General features: G+C 52.6%; 7 protein-coding genes across 7 annotated transcripts; 4 read left to right on the top strand and 3 right to left on the bottom strand.

The window, feature by feature from the left end:
* Positions 1 to 104: 104 nt before the first annotated feature.
* Positions 105 to 1,766, top strand: J4E87_010199 (uncharacterized protein; the record flags this gene model as incomplete). The annotated part of the gene is made up of 2 exons (XM_049381773.1): positions 105 to 586; positions 635 to 1,766. The coding sequence occupies 2 exons, from the start codon at positions 105 to 107 to the stop codon at positions 1,764 to 1,766; spliced, it is 1,614 nt and encodes a 537-aa protein (XP_049228480.1).
* A 423-nt stretch (positions 1,767 to 2,189) lies between these two features.
* On the top strand, positions 2,190 to 2,804 carry J4E87_010198 (uncharacterized protein; the record flags this gene model as incomplete). The annotated part of the gene is made up of 2 exons (XM_049381772.1): positions 2,190 to 2,269; positions 2,321 to 2,804. The coding sequence occupies 2 exons, from the start codon at positions 2,190 to 2,192 to the stop codon at positions 2,802 to 2,804; spliced, it is 564 nt and encodes a 187-aa protein (XP_049228479.1).
* Positions 2,805 to 3,572: 768 nt separating this feature from the next.
* On the top strand, positions 3,573 to 4,967 carry J4E87_010197 (uncharacterized protein; the record flags this gene model as incomplete). Its single annotated transcript, XM_049381771.1, has 2 exons — positions 3,573 to 4,698; positions 4,756 to 4,967. The coding sequence occupies 2 exons, from the start codon at positions 3,573 to 3,575 to the stop codon at positions 4,965 to 4,967; spliced, it is 1,338 nt and encodes a 445-aa protein (XP_049228478.1).
* An 899-nt stretch (positions 4,968 to 5,866) lies between these two features.
* J4E87_010196 (uncharacterized protein) lies at positions 5,867 to 8,748 on the bottom strand (the record flags this gene model as incomplete). The annotated part of the gene is made up of 3 exons (XM_049381770.1): positions 5,867 to 8,269; positions 8,320 to 8,638; positions 8,744 to 8,748. The coding sequence occupies 3 exons, from the start codon at positions 8,746 to 8,748 to the stop codon at positions 5,867 to 5,869; spliced, it is 2,727 nt and encodes a 908-aa protein (XP_049228477.1).
* Positions 8,749 to 10,579: 1,831 nt separating this feature from the next.
* GET1 (GET complex subunit get1) lies at positions 10,580 to 11,355 on the bottom strand (the record flags this gene model as incomplete). Its single annotated transcript, XM_049381769.1, has 3 exons — positions 10,580 to 10,956; positions 11,027 to 11,213; positions 11,269 to 11,355. 3 exons carry the CDS (start codon positions 11,353 to 11,355, stop codon positions 10,580 to 10,582), a joined length of 651 nt encoding a protein of 216 aa, XP_049228476.1.
* Positions 11,356 to 13,838: 2,483 nt separating this feature from the next.
* Positions 13,839 to 15,069, bottom strand: J4E87_010194 (uncharacterized protein; the record flags this gene model as incomplete). The annotated part of the gene is made up of 4 exons (XM_049381768.1): positions 13,839 to 14,134; positions 14,227 to 14,563; positions 14,616 to 14,780; positions 14,833 to 15,069. 4 exons carry the CDS (start codon positions 15,067 to 15,069, stop codon positions 13,839 to 13,841), a joined length of 1,035 nt encoding a protein of 344 aa, XP_049228475.1.
* Positions 15,070 to 15,927: 858 nt separating this feature from the next.
* On the top strand, positions 15,928 to 17,009 carry J4E87_010193 (uncharacterized protein; the record flags this gene model as incomplete). The annotated part of the gene is made up of 2 exons (XM_049381767.1): positions 15,928 to 16,144; positions 16,207 to 17,009. 2 exons carry the CDS (start codon positions 15,928 to 15,930, stop codon positions 17,007 to 17,009), a joined length of 1,020 nt encoding a protein of 339 aa, XP_049228474.1.
* Positions 17,010 to 19,203: the final 2,194 nt, after the last annotated feature.

Raw genomic sequence — 19,203 nt, 5'->3', positions numbered from 1 at the left:
TTGCCCGCAGCCGTGTCGGCGTCTTTGCGCCGAGCAATGGCCTAGGCTTCCGGGCTCATCATCACTACCGCCAGCGCACCTCGCCCATCGTCCTCGCGTCGTCGATGCAGTTCCGCGCCCTCACAGGTGCGCTAGTGGCTGCCGCCGTCGCCTCGGGTGCCTTCTACGCTTACAACGACAAATCCTCGACAGGACACGCGCAGTCCCCCGCCGACCAAGCCAGGAACCTGACCAGCGCCCGAAGCAGCGAGCCCGCGCGCAAGGCACTGGTCGTTGGTCCCGGCGAGCTCTACACAGGAACCATCACCGGGCCCATCTCGAAAGAGACGGATGACTACGGCAGGAAGGTGCTGGAGATGCTGGACCCCGACCAAGCCACAGCCAAGCTGAGGAAGAACGAGGAGTCGTGGCTCGTGGGCAGAGGGCAGGGCGTTGTGCGGTACGACGTGGTGCAGATTCCCAGCAACTCCCCCATCGAAGACGACCATGCCGAGAAGATCATCGAGGTGCCATCGAACCTGGCAGCCACGGACAATGGCGCCTCGGCCAGCGACTGGATGTTCTGGGGCGTTTTCGACGGACACAGGTAGGTGTCGATCGTGGTCGCGAGTCTCGCCAGTGCTAACCTCGACAGTGGCTGGGTTACCTCAGCCAAGCTTCGTCAGACCCTCATCTCCTACGTCGCACGCGAGCTCAACACGACCTACAAGTCGGCCGTCGAGGACCCTGCGCTCCACTTCCCGAGCCCCGATGCTATCGACCGCGCCATCAAGACCGGCTTCACCAAACTAGACAACGAGATCGTACACGAATCCGTCAAGAAAGTCCGCAAGGCTCAGTCCAAGATCGCTGCTGCTGAGCTGCTGGCCCCCGCCCTTTCCGGTTCCTGCGCACTCCTCTCCTTCTACGACAGCCGATCCAAGCTCCTGCGAGTCGCCTGCACGGGTGATTCTCGCGCGATTCTGGGTCGACGAGGGCCCAATGGCAAGTGGACCGTGACTCCCCTGTCTGAAGACCAAACCGGTGGAACTACAAGTGAGGCTGAGCGGTTGCGTCGAGAGCATCCGGGTGAGCCCAACGTGGTCCGGAATGGTCGCATTCTAGGTGGACTGGAACCATCCCGGGCGTTTGGAGATGCATCCTACAAGTGGTCGGCCGAGACCAACGCCGAGCTCAAGAAGTCCTACTTTTCGCGATCGCCTTCAACACTACTTAAGACTCCTCCATACGTCACTGCCGAGCCGGTCATCACAACTACCAAGGTAGAGCCCGAAAAGGGTGATTTCGTCGTCATGGCTACTGATGGTCTATGGGAGATGCTTACCAACGAGGAGGTCGTAGGCTTAGTTGGTCAGTGGCTCGACGCTCAGGGCAACCCGGCCAGTCAAGGTTCACAGACTCAGTCATGGCTCAAGAGCTGGTGGTCCACACAAAAGCAATTACCTGTCGAGCAGAAGGCAGCGGAGAAGGGAGAGGGTCAACGTGCACCAATCCGTCAGCAACAGTGGGGTACCAAGACTAGCCTGAACGAGCGCTTCGTGGTTGAGGACAAGAACGCAGCTACGCATCTTGTTCGGAATGCACTTGGCGGAAAGGATCAGGATCAACTGAGTGCTCTCCTCACCCTCCCAAGTCCCTTTTCGCGACGATACAGGGACGACTTGACCGTCGAGGTCATCTTCTTCGGAGAAGGCGCAGGCACCGGTAACGTCACACGGAACCAGGAAGCCAGTGCTGCAGAACCAGAAGTCAAGCCCAAACTATAGAGCATCTTCTTGTTTTCAAATCTGAACATTTGTACGGGCGATATCCTTAGGCGACCTCTGATGGTCGCACGGCGTTTACGAGCTCTTCTGAGCAAGGCGTTTGACGGAAGCACGACGAGCATAGCAAGTTTGTTTTTCTGGTTGTACGTAGCATGGCTTGGTCTCTGGACCCTGAATTGAAGTGAACCAGGTTCTCCGCCTGTCTGTCTGTCTTTCCACGTGCCCGCGTGTTGTTGAAGCTTTCCCGGTTAGATTCCGCGATGTCCGCATGATGTCATCGTTGCGACTAGAAGCATCACGAACTTATCATGAACTACAAAATTCAGTTAAAAAAGCCCTCGAGTGCCGGCAATTTCCAGTCACTCAACCTCATCTGATCCTACTATCAAGTTTTCTATATCTACGATTACCCAGAACAATAGCATGGCTGAGTCACTAGCAGCATTCCGTGACCGTAGGTCGAAAGATCTCCGTCAGCTGGCAGAGGAGCATCTGCAACATGAGTAAGTAGCGCCAGATTTGCGCATCGATTGGCGATAGCTTATTCAAAATAGCCTCAACCAACAAGACCGCGAAGTACTCAAAAGTGCAGGTGGGAAGGTGTCGATGCACGCTGGTTTCGCGTCGGCAGTCGGACTGGGTCTGGGAATCTACACAGCATATCGACTGCGAAGCATGCGCCTTGCGTACTTCAAAGCTTTCCGCGCTATGGAGAAGCCCGTAGAAGTACGCTTCGCTGACGGCCGTACCGAGCCTGTTCCAGACATCACAGCACAGATCTCCGGACCTTCGCGCTGGGGTGATGCAGCGACCTACTTCCTCTTTTCTGTTGGCGGTCTCTTCCTTGGAGGCGAACTGGGTCTTTTGACAGGTACAGCAAGCGCAGCAAGGACCGTGACCAAAGACCCGGACAGCAAGGAGAGGATTGAGAAGGCGTTTAAGAATTATCGGATCGATGTGTTGCAGAGGGAGATTGAGCAGCTGAAGGGCAAGAGTCGATTTGAAGAGTTCTTTAGCGGTGGTTCGTCTAGTGCATAGAGCCATCCCACGAAGAATGTACCCAGCGGTGAGAGGTAGTCATGGTCGCGCACGCGTGTGGAGTCTCGATTAGGCGGTATACTTGCCCATCTTAACATGTACCTGAATATGCATGGATTGCGTCGTTCATCAATGCAGAAACTCATTTATAGCCTAACGATCCCGAGTGACAGATACATTCTCACGCATGTATGCAATGAATCATTGTTGATATGCCTAGAGATCTCCATGTGGGCCATTCTTGCAGCCACCCAATTTGATGGTTCCAGACTCGCGCACATGACGTGTCGCGCTAAAATGGTGGCGCGGCTGTTGCAGATCGTTGGATGAGAGCAGACACCCGCGTGGCTTGCAACCTTAAAACAGCGCCTTACGTCATGGCACTCTGCCTAACTAGGGAGTCCCGGATGGTCCGTTCGAGCGCTTGGAAAACAATCGTCGTCTGGGATTTCTCAACGGCAGCGGCTCTTCTCCAAAAAGTATTGCTTCTTCATTGCATTCTCTCCGCATCCTTTCACCTGGGGAACTCGGTCGCGACCTTGTCATACCACGTTGTAGCCCATACTCATTTACCCCGTACTCGGATCGGACGGCACTGCGCTGCACTGCATAGCAACCAAAGTCGCCGGCGCTTTCACTGCATACGTCGGAACGACTGCACCATCACGACTATCGCTTGAGCAGGATTGACATAGCCGATATCTGTTCCTGCCTGGGAGCCCATAATTCGGTCGTGGATTTAAAGAACATATCACCCCTGCGGCGATCATGAAAGGGGCGATACTTTCCATGGTGTGGCTTGCTGGCCTCACTGCAGCCCAGAGCAGCTCGGCCTCGGTCTCTCCCTCAGTCATAACTTTATCTGGGTCGCAGCGGAGTCTGACGGGCGATGATGCGGCTCCAAACCCAACCGTCCCCTCGGATTTCGAGGGCAGCACCTTTGCGACAGTAACATCGGCCGCGTCGTCTGGAGCGTCTGGTAGCACAGCCTCGTCCAACGGGACGGCTTCCATCACAAGCAGCGCACCACCCGTTACGAACATCGGAGGAAACAACAGAACACTGACACCGACTGGCACCGAGACCGCTCCGGCGCTGCCCTCCAACACTCAGCCTTGCAACAACTACCTCGAGTTCTGCAACCGCAAGTATTCCAATATTACCGAAGTAGCTGCGCACAACTCGCCCTACACGCGAAAGAACAACATTGCGCGCAACCAAGAGTACGGCGTGACGCAACAACTGAATGATGGCATCCGCATGCTGCAGGGCTCAGCCCACTACGTCAACGGCACGCTCTACTACTGCCATTCTTCTTGCGACCTGCTCAACGCCGGTACCGTTGAAGACTACCTCCGCGAAGTCACGGCATGGGTAGCAGATCACCCCTTCGACGTCATCACGATTCTCTTCGGCAACTCCAACTGGGACGAAACGACCGATGACGGCAAGCCACTCGTTACATCTTCCAACTTCGCCGAGGCGATCGAGAAGTCCGGTTTGATCGAATACGTCTACCAGCCTCCCAAGACAGCCATGGAGCTCAACGACTGGCCAACGCTGGGCGAACTCATCCTCCACAACAACCGTGTCGTCACCTTCATTGACTACAATTTCGACACCGATGCGGTGCCATACTTGCTTTGGGAGTTCTACAACATGTGGGAGACGCCCTTCTCCCCAACCGACCCCGATTTCCCTTGCACGCTGGGTAGACCCGAGGGCATGTCCGAAGAAAAGATGAGGGAAATCATGTACATGGCGAACCACAACCTGAACGCCGAGATCTCGTTCGCTGGACTGAACCTCCTCGTGCCTAACGTAGCGGAGATCAACCAGACCAATGCGCTGGAAGGAGAAGGTAGTCTAGGTCGCATGACTAACACCTGCACCAGTATGTATCCCCTGACCCATTTTCTATCTTGCATTTTACTAACATATCCCCCCACAGCCAACTGGGACCGCCCACCAAACTTCCTCCTCGTCGACTTCTACAACCAAGGCCCCATCAACGGGTCCGTCTTCGAAGTCGCCGCCCGTGCAAACAACGTTACATATGACCGCGAGTGTTGCGGCACTGCGTCTCTGGGCAACGTGCTGCTCCAGCCCAGCGCTACGTACTTTGGCTTCGTCGTTGCGATTGTTGCCGCCTTAATTCTATGACCTTCTTCGACGGTTGAAGTCGTCTAATTGGATAGTTGGTATATAATACACAGGAGGGATTTCAATGTGCATAAGCATGGCAAGGCGTTTGTTGGTCGAGATCTTGTACACTTTTTGCATAATGATAGCGATTCTAAGCGTTTCTTCATACATTGAGAATATATTGAGCTTTCTTGGCATTCTCTCGCATGCCTATTCTTTGATGCATGGAAGTGTGTGCATCGTAAAGCAACTGCCAGCTGTCTTAGTATGCATACTCAATCGCAAAAGCATACAACGTGTCGTGACTTATAGTATATCGACATGCCATCAGGCATACTTTAAAGGCTGGAGTGCACGAAATGAGCTGCTCCCTCGACGAAGTAAAGTACAGATAGACCTTCTTTGCACATATTCAGGATACTCAAGTGATGATAAACGTCTACAACATGTCGCGCTTGTGTGTGTAGGTGGTTCCGGTTGTTCACCTGAGTACTGAACCTGAAAGCTACGTTATGGGAATGGGAAATGTACCTTCCTTTTCCAACTTCTACGAAATCCGGAAAATCGTATTGGGTCTCCATTCAAGAGAGTGGTACAGCAGGCGGATCTCGCTGCCATCTGGTTGGTTGACATGGCATGTGAGAGATTGGATGGGTGGCACAAGAGTGTGAGTTGAGCATAGGGGAGGCATCCAGATTATGCGCGCGGACACTTCTGCGAGTATGCCCACATTCTCTTGCTCCACACCACTAATGCAATATGAGTCGGAAGACATAGTCTTGATGATGGTATAGTAAAAATGATTGCATTTTACTCCATGTGTGAATTAGCCACCCATGCTAAGCCGTCAACAGTCCCGTGGTATCTCCCTATAACTCCGTATGCGATATAAATACAAGCCCTCTCAAGCAGAGCCTTCAACTACTACTCACAGAGCTTGATGAGCTCGGTGTACGAGTCTGCACGGGCTCGATGGCTAGGCTATCGCTCCGCGGCGCCAGGCCTTCAGGCCAACTGCGCCTCTCGCGATGTTCAACCGAAGGTAATCTCTCATCCTCTTTATTTACACTCAGCCTCTTCTTGACTTTACTCCACCTTCTGAGCTTTTCGCTCATCGACCCTCGCCGCCGACCCTCGGCTTCTGATTCTCTCCTGGTCTTTTCGTCGCGTACGGGATCAGATAACTGCCGAGACGCGGCAAGTGAGTTGAGGTATATGGGATACAATGCGCCAGCAGCGTAAGCCGCTGCAATGACGCAGAAAGCGTATTGTGCGTTTTTGATCTTGAGCGCGGCATACATTATCGGTGGGATAACGGCCCCTCCACCGATAGCTGCCGTCAGAAGTACGGAAGCGTCTTTGGTGTGCTTGCCCATACCCCGTATCCCTTGTGCGAAAATCTGCGGGAAAAGCGGGCCTTCAAAGAACATGACGATGACAATGATGGCTGCACCGCCACTGCCAGAAGCATGCATTGCTGCGGCAGCGGTTATAATTGCGCCCAGGTAGAAAACCAGAAGACTAAAGCGTGGCTTTACCCAAATGTCGATGAAGGCTGCCAGGAACCGAGACACCGCGAAAGCAGTGTGTCCATAGGCTTGCTGTGACACATAATCCACGGAGGGCGCGACGCGGTTGAGGTACTCCTTGTACGAAGTGGAGGTGGATTCTTGGCCGCCAACGTAACAGAATTGAGATAAGACTGCCATACTCAGACCAATCCAAAGAACTTTGACTGGCTTGGACCCAATCTTGATGGTGGCCTCGCGGGCAAATGGCACAGTGCGTTGACTGGCTAGTTCTAGCTCTTCGTCGGTAGCTTCAGGAAGCGGTACGTAGAAGTATATGATTGCAAGAGCGATGTTGAAGAGAGATATGCCGAGATATGTCCACTGCACATCAATGAGGCTAGCAGCGTTGGCGGGGAAGAGCACTTTCTTCGCCAAAAGTGGGGAAACAATGGTGCCGACAGCCTGAACAGCCTGTGAGAGGTTCAATCGCACTTCCGCATACTCAGGCGGTCCGCATAGTGCTATGAATGGGTTTGCGCCAAGTTCCAATGTCGATAGTCCCGCACCGGTAATGAAGTTTGAGATCAGGAACGCTGGGAAGGAATTGAGCACAGCTGAAGGCCAGAAGACGAGGGTTCCGCAAGCATAGACTGAAAGACCGACCATGTAGCATGCCTTGAACCCCCAGGCCTTGAAGACGATCCGTCCAAAAGTCAAAGGTCCCACAATGTAGCCAACATAATAGGCACTGTGTTGTCCAACTGTCTCCCACTCGCTCGTGCGAGCTACTTCTTGAAAGCGCGAATTGAGTACGTCCAGGAAACCATAGGCAAACCCCCAAATGAAGAACAGTATGGTTACCATGATCACGGGATATACACTTTCTCGGTTGCTCCGGAGGGTGATATTCTTTTTCTGCCCAGTGTTGACGAAGTCGAAAAATGTTGGTGGGCGCTGGGTGCGGGTGGTGGTGGCGTAGGTAACAGTGGTGTTGGACGGTCTCAGTTGAGGCAATTCGGTCATGTCAGGCGTAGTCAAGAAGTCCATCATACCCATCGGCTCATCACCACCGCTTCTACGAGCGAGAGGAGGTTTGCTGAGTGGGGAAGCGGGAGGCGTTAAGGGGTCTGAGCGCCGCCGAGAATCGAGTATGTCGGGATGAAGTACAGCTTCATCGCTTGTATGGGTAGTGTTGTCGCGCATAGTATGGTCGATGACCCAGCTAGGTAGGAATCTCTTGACTAGGGGTTTCAGGGCGGGAACGCATCCACACATGATACCCAAATTGATCTCAATGGTGCTCCACATAAATGATAGAGATGAGAACCACGCAAAATCGCCAGTGTTCCTCTGTTCGTTGCCAGATTCGGAAGACTGCCGTTGTGCGGCTTCAAGAGTATCGCGCTGAGCATCTTGCAGGTATGCGATACGAATGACATCGACGACTGCGACAAAGATACCGAAACCAAAGGTAATAACGAGGATCACCTTCTGTTTCCTCGGCAGCCGCATACTAGTGAGTATTGGCATCGGCAGGAATAATATGGCTATGTCGGTGATGATGTTGAGCGGTGCCGAGGAAAGGTATATCGTGACGATGTTGGTGCAGTGAGCAGTGTCGGGAACGGGAGAAGCCCAAGCGGCGCCAACAGGACGACACTGACATAGATTCAGGATTGTCAGAGCGAGCCCGCCGACATTGACGACGACAAGGGTGGCAATGGTGGCCCATCGGAATACTTTGTGTGTCTTGGACAGCGTGAGGTAGAAGAGGAGGATCGAGGTTTTGGTGGCCATCAAAGCTGGATTCTGTGGGGATTTAGTGCTGGCGGCTTATGTATACAAAGTCCTGTACGTACGTAGAGTACCGAGAAGACAAAGGAGGACTTCTTCATGGGCTCTTGCCATTGCGCGGGTATGTTCTCTTGCTTCCGCCCCAGGCCTTTGGTAGTGCCGTAGCATATCGAGAAGGATGCGCCAAACGCGAGGACCCAGGCCAGGATCATTGTGTAGTCGTCCCATCCCGGCTTTCTAACCACCAGAAATCGGGAGATGAGACGAAAGCCAACGAAAACGGAGCATATGGCAAGCGTCGCAGCCGACACTCCCAGTACCACAGGTCCTCGCGTAGGGAAGTCGCCATTGGTGAAGTCAAGATCCGTCATGTCGTGCGCCGCGCTATAACGTGTATATCGATGCCATAGAGGAGGACGGGCTAATGTTTGCGGAGAGCGTTGGTTCTATCGCGGGCGCGGTCGTCTCGGGATCTGATATTCAGGCCACGGCATTCTCTGGCGCCAGCCTCGTCGACGGGTCGTATACGGGCGATGGGTGTGGTCTGGGAAGGAGCGATGGACAGGGTGCCGACAACGGGTGGTGTAGGAGACGGCTGCGTCGAGTCGAGCAGTGTGCAGGGCCACGCGGGTCGATGCGGTGAAGGGACTATCGACCCCAGGAAAGGCGGACGGTTGAGCAGCGGCGAGCAAAGTGGAGTGCGCATCGCTAAGTGCGCGACTTGTAAACGCATTAGACGGCCTTGGGCCGGCGTCTGAATCCTCGAAACGTCATTGGGAGGAGCATTTGTCCACGGTGTGGGGAGAGAAACGCCATTTCGTCACAGCGCCTGTCCCGGTACAATCTCACCGAAATGCCGGCGCTGCCACTGGGCGCCGTTAGGCCGGTCACGGAGCCAGTCCTCGTCCGTGGGCCATGGCTCTCGTGCGCTCGAGTCTCGAAGTTTCTCGGCTTTCGCCTTGTGTGAGCAGCTTTAGATGCAGCGGGTGAGGGCATTGGGCGCGACAGGTGGCACATGCAACAGCGGCCGCCATCATGTCGACGAAGTTTGTTCGCGGCCGCAGCATGAAACCAGCGAGGTTAGGGGGACGCCAGCACGCACTTGACTCGAGAAACCAGCCGCGATCATGCTTCCCCAGACGCCGTCTACACCTCTGCAAACCCTACTGAAGCCCTGTGCACGTAAGCAGAGCGAGGTGCGCAACCTTTGAGCGATCACTGCACCTAGCAATCTCATCCCACATTGCGGGGAACTCTCATCCACACACGACAGCCAGATTTGGATCGGCCTGGAACCGGCGAGCGCTGAACCATTCATGCGGATATGGGGAAGACGTGCACAGACCCACCACAAGACGCGGTAGAGCCTCATTATTGGACTTTGGCGGCTTCCCTCGCTTGGCCTTGTCAAAGCGCATTGAAACGCGACGACAATGAGTCGGAGGCTGACTCACTTCGTTTTCGGCAGACTTTCTACCTGGTGCGGTTAGGCAAGCAGCACACGACACGAGGTGACACCCATCTCCGTCCCGTGTTGCATTCCAAGCGACTACACTGTAGCTGACAGAGCTAAACCAGGATGTATGCTATTGAATGGTGGTGATCAACGGCCAGAATAGTCGATCATGTTCATGTAAGGCACGATCGACGACACGCGAGACACGGCAGATGTACACTGCGATATTTTCAAGCCGGTCAGCCCTGGACCTCGGGCACGGTCTAAACGCACGTGACATAATCCGAGGGAGCGAGTGGGAGAACTAGCTATAGACAAATATTCCGTTGAACTTCTAGCTAGCAACCTTTGACTTTCAGACGCAGAATTTCTCGTTCCTTAAGTTCATGGAGCTCTTCACATTGTCTATACGTGCCAATGAGACGCGATAGTCCAAATATGGTAAGCGCTCTTCGGGGGCACTGTCGGGCCGCGAGCTGTTAGCGCGGAATTTTCACTTTTCTCCCTCTCAAGCTTCCATTCCACACCAAACAAAACCCTTCGCTTCCAACGAGATTATACGCATGCGGTTGGACGATGCAGTTTCATGCCAGCTGCCGTGCACCGCGTCGTTCTTTTTAGGATGTTAGTCAAGGAATCTAGATTAGTAGATGGCTCTTTCGAAGACTCGGTGATACGCTACTCTCCACGATCACGAGTTCAATTTGTAGCCTAGAAGAAGCCAAAGGATCTGCCAAGATCATCCCACTCGTGTTGCAGTGTCTGAGCGAAAGCCACGACGACTTTGCGTCTTTTGTTGGGAGACATTGAATTTTTACTTGATTTGAAGTTGTATGAAATATACACGCGGAATCGGACACGTAGCGCGCTCACAATTCTTTCTTCTCTGCAGGCTTCTGGTCTGCGCTGAAGGCCATAGCCTCGTGCTTCTCGCGCTGCTTCTCTGCCGCCACAGGTGTTGGTTTGCGCATGACCAGTACCCAAACCGCAGCTACTGCCTCTGCTGCCAGCGCGATCATACTTGCGCACGCGATACCCCATATGTTTATGCTCACGCTTCCCAGAGGTGCGCGCGGGAAACTCAGCACCCATTCGACGTAGTATGGCACCCACCCAGCAGGTACCCAGAACATAGGCGACTTGGAGAACCAGAACTGTAGAACAAATCGAAGGCCTTGGGTGCCAAGCCAGCGCAGGGTCGAGACGGCGGAAGTGAAGGTGGACTGGTGCGAGCGCAGGGAACCATCTGGAGAGAAGAGCGTTAGCAAGTGCACTTGACGTGTCCGGTGGGAGCGTCTCCGCGCAGGAGCGCTTACCTAGCTTCTGGAACTCAGCCATAGCCTTGTTGTGCTGCCTGTCGAGCTTGGCCCATTTGGAGAAGTTGTCTTGAGGCGACGTGTTGCCCAGCTCGCGCTTCAAGCGCACAATGTCCTTCTTAAGGGCCTGGCATCTCTGCGCAGACCCAGATGTTGGCGTCGGCAGCTTATTGTACAGAATCCATAGCTGCCATGTGTCAGTCCCAGGTTCCTGCGTGTTTGTTTTCGGATGCGGGGCTTACCAGGTCGTTGACTGTGGATGCGCCCACGGTGTTGATGATGTGGAGCAACAGCTGCAGGGTGAAGACAACCAGGAGGAGAGACGGCATGTTGAGGGATGGGGACCAGTATCACGGTACAGCGTGTTCTCACTGCATCGTGTTGAAGTCAAGGGTTATGTCATAATGGCGCCCAGGTGGTTTTGGGAGCTGCAAGCTAACGCGGTGGGGTCGTGCGCAAGGGTCCTCCTTCTGCGACAGCTGGGCAGCTTTCACTTTGAACCCACGAAATCAGATCTTCCGCCATGACGACCAAATGCGGGCAGCAAGAGGAATTCCAGAGGCTGGCTTTTGCTTCGTTGAGCGAGTACTTCCAGGAGCATGCAGACGAAGTTATCGAGATCGAGATTCTACCTCCTGCTATACAGCCACCGGATGGCATCACCATGCAAGACGGAATGAGTCTGGGAGTGCCGAAGAAGATACTTGCGTTAGCCTACCTGGAAGCCCGCCAACATTTCTTCGTGCATAGCAAGGCACGTGATCCTATCACGGCTGCACAGACATTGCAAGCGACAAAGGTCATGCTTCTATTCGACCCAGAGCATCTCACTGCAGCAAATTATCGAAAACGCACCTTGTTCCAGCTAAAAGAAACTCATGGTCTTCATGTTGGCACTCCATACCATAGGGCATTACGACAAGAGCTGTGCTTTCTGAACAGCATACTTACCTCTCCACTTCATCGTCAGTCCAAGTCGCCGACCCTGTGGTACCACCGCTCCAGCATCGTGGACTCTTTGAGACTCGTAGAACTGGGAGATGCATCGCAAGAACAAATAGCAACGTTTTGGGAAAGCGAATTCGCCGCTATTTACAAGTCTGGAGAGCAGCATCCGAAGAACTACCACGCTTGGCAGTATGCTCGTAGGCTGGTATCTAAGCTTGATAGCAGCGAGATGGTTCACCATGCCGCCCACAGCGTCAAGGATTGGTGCTGCAAACACCCAAGCGATATCTCTGGTTGGTCGTTCCTGCTGTATCTGATGCCTATCGTAGCTACATCGCTACAGCGGGAGCTGGTAAGCGATATACTGAACTATGCAATCAGTCTCGAAGCCGAACAAGAATCACTTTGGATATTTATACGTACAGTTCTGGCGCTGCGTAACGAGGAGCTTTCAGCGTCCCACCAGTTACTCGAATCCTATAGGGAAGACCTAAAGGATACCAACAGGCGACCAATAGCACTAGACCGTGTGTGTAACGCCATTGCTTGGATTCAAGCTCACCAAGAGTCCAGCGTGTGAACAAGACACTTCATCATTAAGCAGCAACTCCGATTTTCTACATCGACGCAATAGCTACAGCCATCACACCTTTTGCATCAACCCAGAACCGGGACAACGGACGCCTCACAACAGTCTTTTTAGGCGTCGTTTTCCCCTCAGATACTGCCGCGACGTGCTTTATCATATGGTCGAACGACAACCATACATCGCCGATGAAAGAGTTGCGCGCTGTGGTATCTGCTGTGGTATCTGGCGAAGATATCTCGGGTCGGCTAGTACATTCTTTCACGCCTGCCACCTCGAGATCCGGCTGAGGAGACTGGAGAACTCTGGAATGTTCATACGACTTCTTCGAGGCTCTTTTTGGAGCGGCGTTCCTCCCAACATCATCGCTCCGCGCGGCTTGTGTCGACGTGACTGTGCGCTCAAGGTTCAGGTCTCCAGTACTACGTTTTGGCTCATCCAGATTTTGACCTTTTGCCGAAATTGGTATTGTCAGACGTTGGTTAAGCCGGAAAGAGCGTGTGCTCGAGATGTCCGGATTTGGGTAAATCAGGTTGTTCTCCTCCGCTCGTCTCGAGATTGCAACCACCGGGTATCCGTTAGGTCCTTCAACGATGCCCTTCCGACGAACTGTTTCCATTTTTCGCACGCATGACCCTTCTTCTGCAGGCGACCAGAACATGCGTCCTCGAGCACGGCCTTCATGTGTCGGGCCGATTCGGACGTTTGGCATTGTGAGTGGAGATCCAAGGATTCAAGATTTGCTGGAAAGCTTGGTATATGTCGAACAAGAGGAAGTAAAGATTGCAAGGTTGGTGTCGATAGTGCTGGCGTTCCTACTTATAGCTGGTGCAACATATCTACTTCCCAAGCTAAGCCTCCGCTCACCCCGCAATGTCAGCCATATCGCCCCGACCCGTCGTACGTCGGGCAAATACTGGAGACTTGTTTCGGTCACCCAGCGACTATGCCCGCTATACGCGGTGGACTTGACACGTAGATGCTCGCGTCGTCCACTCAGCCGGTTGTCAATTATAGATGCAGACGTGGCGTTTGTGGCGGTGCACGCCAACGTGCAATGTGATAGGCTGAGCCGGGTTTAACATGGCTTTTTGAGCGAATTGCAGACATCGAATCTATTCACGTACCAATAAACGCCAGCTGATAAAAAGATATGGAAAGTCTAGTTACATCGCCAGATACCACTCGAGGAATAAGAGACTCAGCAAAATCGTTGTAGTGTCGCGGCCTTCCACCAAACCAATTTCGATCTTCTTGCCTGTCTTCCTTTCCCAGCCTCTACCACGCTGCTGCCTTGTACCAGTCATAGATCTCATCGATGGAGTAATGATAAGGATAACCTTCGTCATCAGGTTCAAGGACTTCTTCATCTGTCCGATCTGCCCTCCTGACAAGACCGCTGGAAGGGGTCTCAACCGGATTGGCTGCCTCGGGGGTGGGAGTGGGGGTTGATTGCGGGCTCGGCGTCGATTGCGGACTTTGTTCGTTGCGAAAGCTTTGCAAATGCTCGTTGCCAACTCCATTAGGCCAATACTCCCCCCTCGCCTCAATCTCGGGGGGCTTGCTTCTCTCTTCTGCAGTTAGCGTTCCAAGGTCTTTAAAAGGTACTTGAAGATAACTGATCTAGAGGGACTGTTAACCTAAACATCCATGAATTGGTACCTACGGCGTGGCTCTGGACTGACTTTTGTGATTTTCTTGTCTGCGGGTCGAGCATCATCGATCAGTGTCGGAAATTCAACCTGCCACCAAATTCCATCCACTGGAACTTTTTCTTTTTTTCCTTCGGGGCGAGTACCGCTCAGATCTGAATTGGTCATCAAGAAGACCTCGCCTTTGCACTCCATTGCCATGGCCTTCGACATTGACTTGAAGTATAGCCGTTGGCAACCATCGAAGTTCGCGTCGTAGTCCTGATCCCTCTGGTCCTGGTAGATGCACTTGGCCTCGGGAGTCTTGTCCAGGTCATTCTTGTTTGGATAGAACTTTGGCGGATGTAGCTCCTGTGAGTAGTTAGCATTCTCGCGTGGTTGTACTCTACCTAGCGAGACGTACCCAGATAGTTTGGTACTTGCGCGGTCCTTCCGCAGCCCCCGTCAAAAGTACCTCCTTCAGAACAAAATTGGCCAGCCTTTCTGCCGCTCCCGTGAGTTTCGAGGTGTAGAAAAGGCAGGGCACCTCGCATTCGTTGGCCTCGGGCTTTCGGTTTGCGATGAATTTCTAGGTAGCTTAGTCATTGGATTAAAAAGATTCAGAGGGTAAAACTACTCACATCAACTGTGACATCTGCCATCTTCCAGCAACTACCGGTGTTGGGGCCCTCCAGCGTGCCACGACACGTCTCATCAGGTACTCCAAATTGGGGTCCCAGAGGATTGGAGAAGATAGCTGCTTCGATCTCTCTTTTCGCCAGATCCCATGGTGTAAATGCGGGCCTGTCATCGACAGGGAAAGATGTGGACAGCCGGATGTAAGTCCAGCACAGGATAGTGAGCCATGTGGTCTTCATGTCGTGGTAGCGATGGCAGGATGAAAATATACGCAGTAACGTAAGGATTGACGCAGTCCAGGCGACAAGTGTTGATTCAGTGTACGTTTACCCAATGCTGATAGGAGTTGAGAGAAGATATACCTAGTTCTCAGCAAGGATTTCAGCGAGACTTGTGTCGATATCTTTGGCCACGGTATCTTGATAGTACAGGAACTCCAGTTTGACTATCTGCCTTGCAATCGCGCGTTGAAACAAAGGCAGGCATGTGTCCCGTGGCACATGGCCACATCTCAAGAAGATTCAACACATCCTACCTACCTAGGGAGGTATCGCAAAGCCCTACAGCCCCCAATGCTCACCAAGAGACGCGACCTTGAGGCGTCACACACATAATTCTTGAAATATCGGGATTCGGGGTTGAAACAGCCCTCCCGAGGTCTTCTGTCTCCCTAAATCCTTGCGCGCGCGACGCCTTCTCCGTGCATCGGGTAGTAACATAGATAGAACGTCAATGCCCTGAGTCCGCCTGGGCTAATTAGGTACCTCCAAGGTTGGAATGCGCCACCCTTGGCATGTTAGGCAACATCAAGCCGATGTCAAATAAGCGCTTGTAGGTGTACACCGCTAGCTATGAATCCACTAGCGTCACTGTGCCACCCTCAGGTTAATATCCGCCCGCACACCTCTCAAAATCATCAACTGTAGAAGCCCGGAGTACACGTCTGCGCTCAAAGTACACAGATCTTCGTCGCTCTCTTTCCCGCCCTCTTTCCCACCTTCTGGATCCGACCAGCCTTGAATTTGTTTCACTTCCAAGGTTTGCGTTTCTCACATACCTAGGCATCATAGTGAGCCTTATCGCTGATAACGATCGCAATGTCAACGACTCTCTCCAGCTTTGGCGAAGCGCGCGATGCGAGATTGAGTGGCGAGAGAACGTTGGAAGAATGTTTGCGGCACATTGTGGCCTACTACAAGCTTCCCAAATCTACGGTAGAGTCTGCCGACAAAAAGGCATGGAATCTGAGGGGCTTCGAGAGAGAAGTACGAGATCTACTGCTCAGCGAGAACTATGAGCCGCCCACAGACGATGGTAAGTGTGATCAAAATGCAGAATGACCGGCTGTGGGTCTCACTGCTTACACGAGTTCGTAGATACAACCATCATCCTTTCGATCTTCCTGAGTGCATTTCAAGGCGACATTCCTGCCATCAGAGAACTTCTTGAATCTTCTGGCATAGACCCAATATACTATTCCCGTCCTCTCATGAAAATCTCATCAGAAATACGCGACACCCAGCTACTCCGTTTCTGCTTCGAGATCGGCTTTTCGCCCAACTACTTCGACTCCTACACCTTTTGCGGCTGGTATGGGAAAAACGGTGTGGAATGGCTCGATATCTTGTTCGACCTGGACTTTTGCCAATGGCGCACAGACCCACAGCAGTTAAACTACAATTCAACTACGCATAATTCAACCTGGTGTGGTATGGTTCGCATGGGACCTGACGCCACTCGCTGGTGGATAGACCATGGAGGAAGTGTGAGCAGGTTCCGAGGAATGTTTTTTGCACCCTTTGAAAAGCCATGGCCGAAGGCTGCGTCAATTCGAGTCCTGTTGGACAGATTCGGAATCGACTGGTTCAAGGACTCGGGGACGCTGCAGCTAGCAGTCAAGAAGCACGACATGGAAACTGTGAAGATGTTGCTAGAAGCGGGTGCAGATGTCAACGAAGATGTCACTGACTGGAACACGGACATCCGTGAGCATCGAGCCGCCCCATTACGAGCACTAGCGACGGCTATGTACGATAAATCTGATGACATGATCCGATACCTTGCAGAGCATGGGGCAAAAGTCCCGCGACATTATGTCGAAGACCTACACAGCTGGATGCCAGAGGAGTTCAAGCCCTTCATGAGGTTAGTGGTAGAGCTGGGTGCTGTGGAAGAGTAGGCATTTTTCTTTTCCTACGCGTTTGCAAATTACATGGTAGTTACACTGTACCTAGTCATTGATTTCAAACCAGCTATTGATTTGGTTACTTGTTCCTGTCATTGAACTTCGGAGCGGTCAAGTAGTTGGCCAATTCCCGCTTTCGATTCCGCTTCTCCATTCTGGCGAATAAGAGATATGCTAGGTAGCACAACACCCTGGGGCCGTATTGGTATACGCTTGTCTCATCGACCAAATTGGCAGCATGGATTCTGCAGACGCTCAAACGTCCTGTTCCGAATGTATCGGATGCATTATGAGGCACTGTCGTCGAAAGGCGATTGCTCAGTATTGAATAAAGGCCAAAATTGGTCAGCATATATGAGGAGCCGCCGACACTCGGTCTTCAGTAAGACCAAGAAGAGGTCAGCCTTACGTTTCGGATGATGATACGAAACTTCCCACTGCATGCATGAAGATGTCATAAGAAGCTGAGGCATAGGCTTCCAGGATCCCCGACAAAAGCACAGAATGGGGGCGATAGAGTGGCACGGAGTCATTCCACGATCCTAGGACTATACGTAGTACCTCCCGGGGTCAAGATTTGTAATTGCTGATATAAATGCGGCACAGGCTATCTGCGTAGAATGTTTCCAATGCATGTATGGAGATCTCGTAAGAAGCCAAGACGTGAAGTTTCGAAACACTCTGACGCAAGAGTAAGACGGCGGCCGTGCCGCTGCGGGAGAGCCACGGGGCCAGCCCCCGGTTATGAAAAGTGCCCCCACGGGCCAAATGCTTGAGCTGAAGGCGGTGCGGTATCTTCGGATACTCATTTCCGATCCAAACCCCACATTACTTGCATACTGAGGAGTTACAGGGATGCTCTCAAATAGATGCCATGTCCAACTACTTGCCAAATTTAACCACATGAGCGCTACGAGCCACGCGATGTTACCCATGCCTTTTGTCCTGGGGCTACAAACGTACCTTGAGATCCTTCAAGAATCTTCACAGCCCAGATCTACTCCTGAGCAGGCATCAAACGCAATCCACCGCTCATCCTCACTGTAAAGATCGTTGCAATCAAAGACGACTCTTACACCTCTTTCACATACACAGTCTCTATGAACATGAAGGCATTCTTCCTCCTCCAGCACTTGGTCTGCATAGCCAACGCTTATCGCCTCCATCACTAGCAAGTCATCGCCTTCCATAATCCATATGTGTGACAACTACTGACTTTTGGCGTTGGCGTATAGTCAATCTGCGGGCTGCCGCGGTGCCAACCTTGGCTGGCGAGATGTCGATGCCAGCACTGGCTGCAACCGCGACAACGCTGGGGTAGCTGCAGCCATCATTATCGAACACAATGAAACTGAACAAGCCGGAGGTGAAGGTGACAAAGATTTTGGCTCCGTTGTCGTCCTCTTCAATGGCGACGACTGCAAGCCCTCGGATATCTTGGCGTATGGCGACGATGGCTGCCTCGTGGGGAACTATGGAAGTTATGAAGTCTGGGACTTGTGGTCGGTCGATGGCATGGAAGCTCCGGAGCTGAAGTGAATGAAATCGCGATTGTTTGCTTAGATTGAGTTTGAAGGGTGTTTGTTTAGTTCAGCTGGCAATCCACATGTATCAGTTTCTGCGCGATATGATTTCCGCAAGCTTGATCATGAAGTCTAAACGCCAGATGGTTATAGCCGCAAATGTAGCGATATGATTAGACGCTTTGCTTCGTGTAATGATCTTTCGCTTCAATGTAACGCTCCATATCAAACTATACGCTGATGAACTCTTAGTGACCGAGAGCTCCTTGTTCATGTATTTAGTCTAGCAAGACTTCCCCACCGTGATTAGACGGTGAATCTAATGTCTTTCGCATCGGCAACCAAACAAGCAAAGAAGTCCTCCTTGATCGACTGTACGTAGGTAAGCATATGGCGCTCGATATAGCAAGTTCGAAATTCCGAGACTGCCCAGGTGTCAGACTGCACCTTTTGGTTTCGAAAATATGTATGTAAGATGGGGCCTGAAGCAGGCCGAGAAGTTTGGTTGCACAGCGGGGCCATAGAGGTCCCGGTCAGGTTACGTGGGTTGGGGGCTATAGGCAGCTTCCACCCCACAGGTTCTTACACAGGGCAGAATCCGTGCCTCGTGAAGGCAGTGTTCGTTGTGTTGGGCTCACCCGCCCCAGCGTCGCTTTCGTGGCAGT

Source organism: Alternaria ethzedia (assembly GCF_023757985.1).
Source record: "Alternaria ethzedia strain BMP 0044 chromosome Unknown scaffold_44, whole genome shotgun sequence".
NCBI lineage: Eukaryota > Fungi > Ascomycota > Dothideomycetes > Pleosporales > Pleosporaceae > Alternaria > Alternaria ethzedia.
Note: the sequence above shows the minus strand (reverse complement) of the source record. Positions and strands in the feature narration are given on the sequence as shown.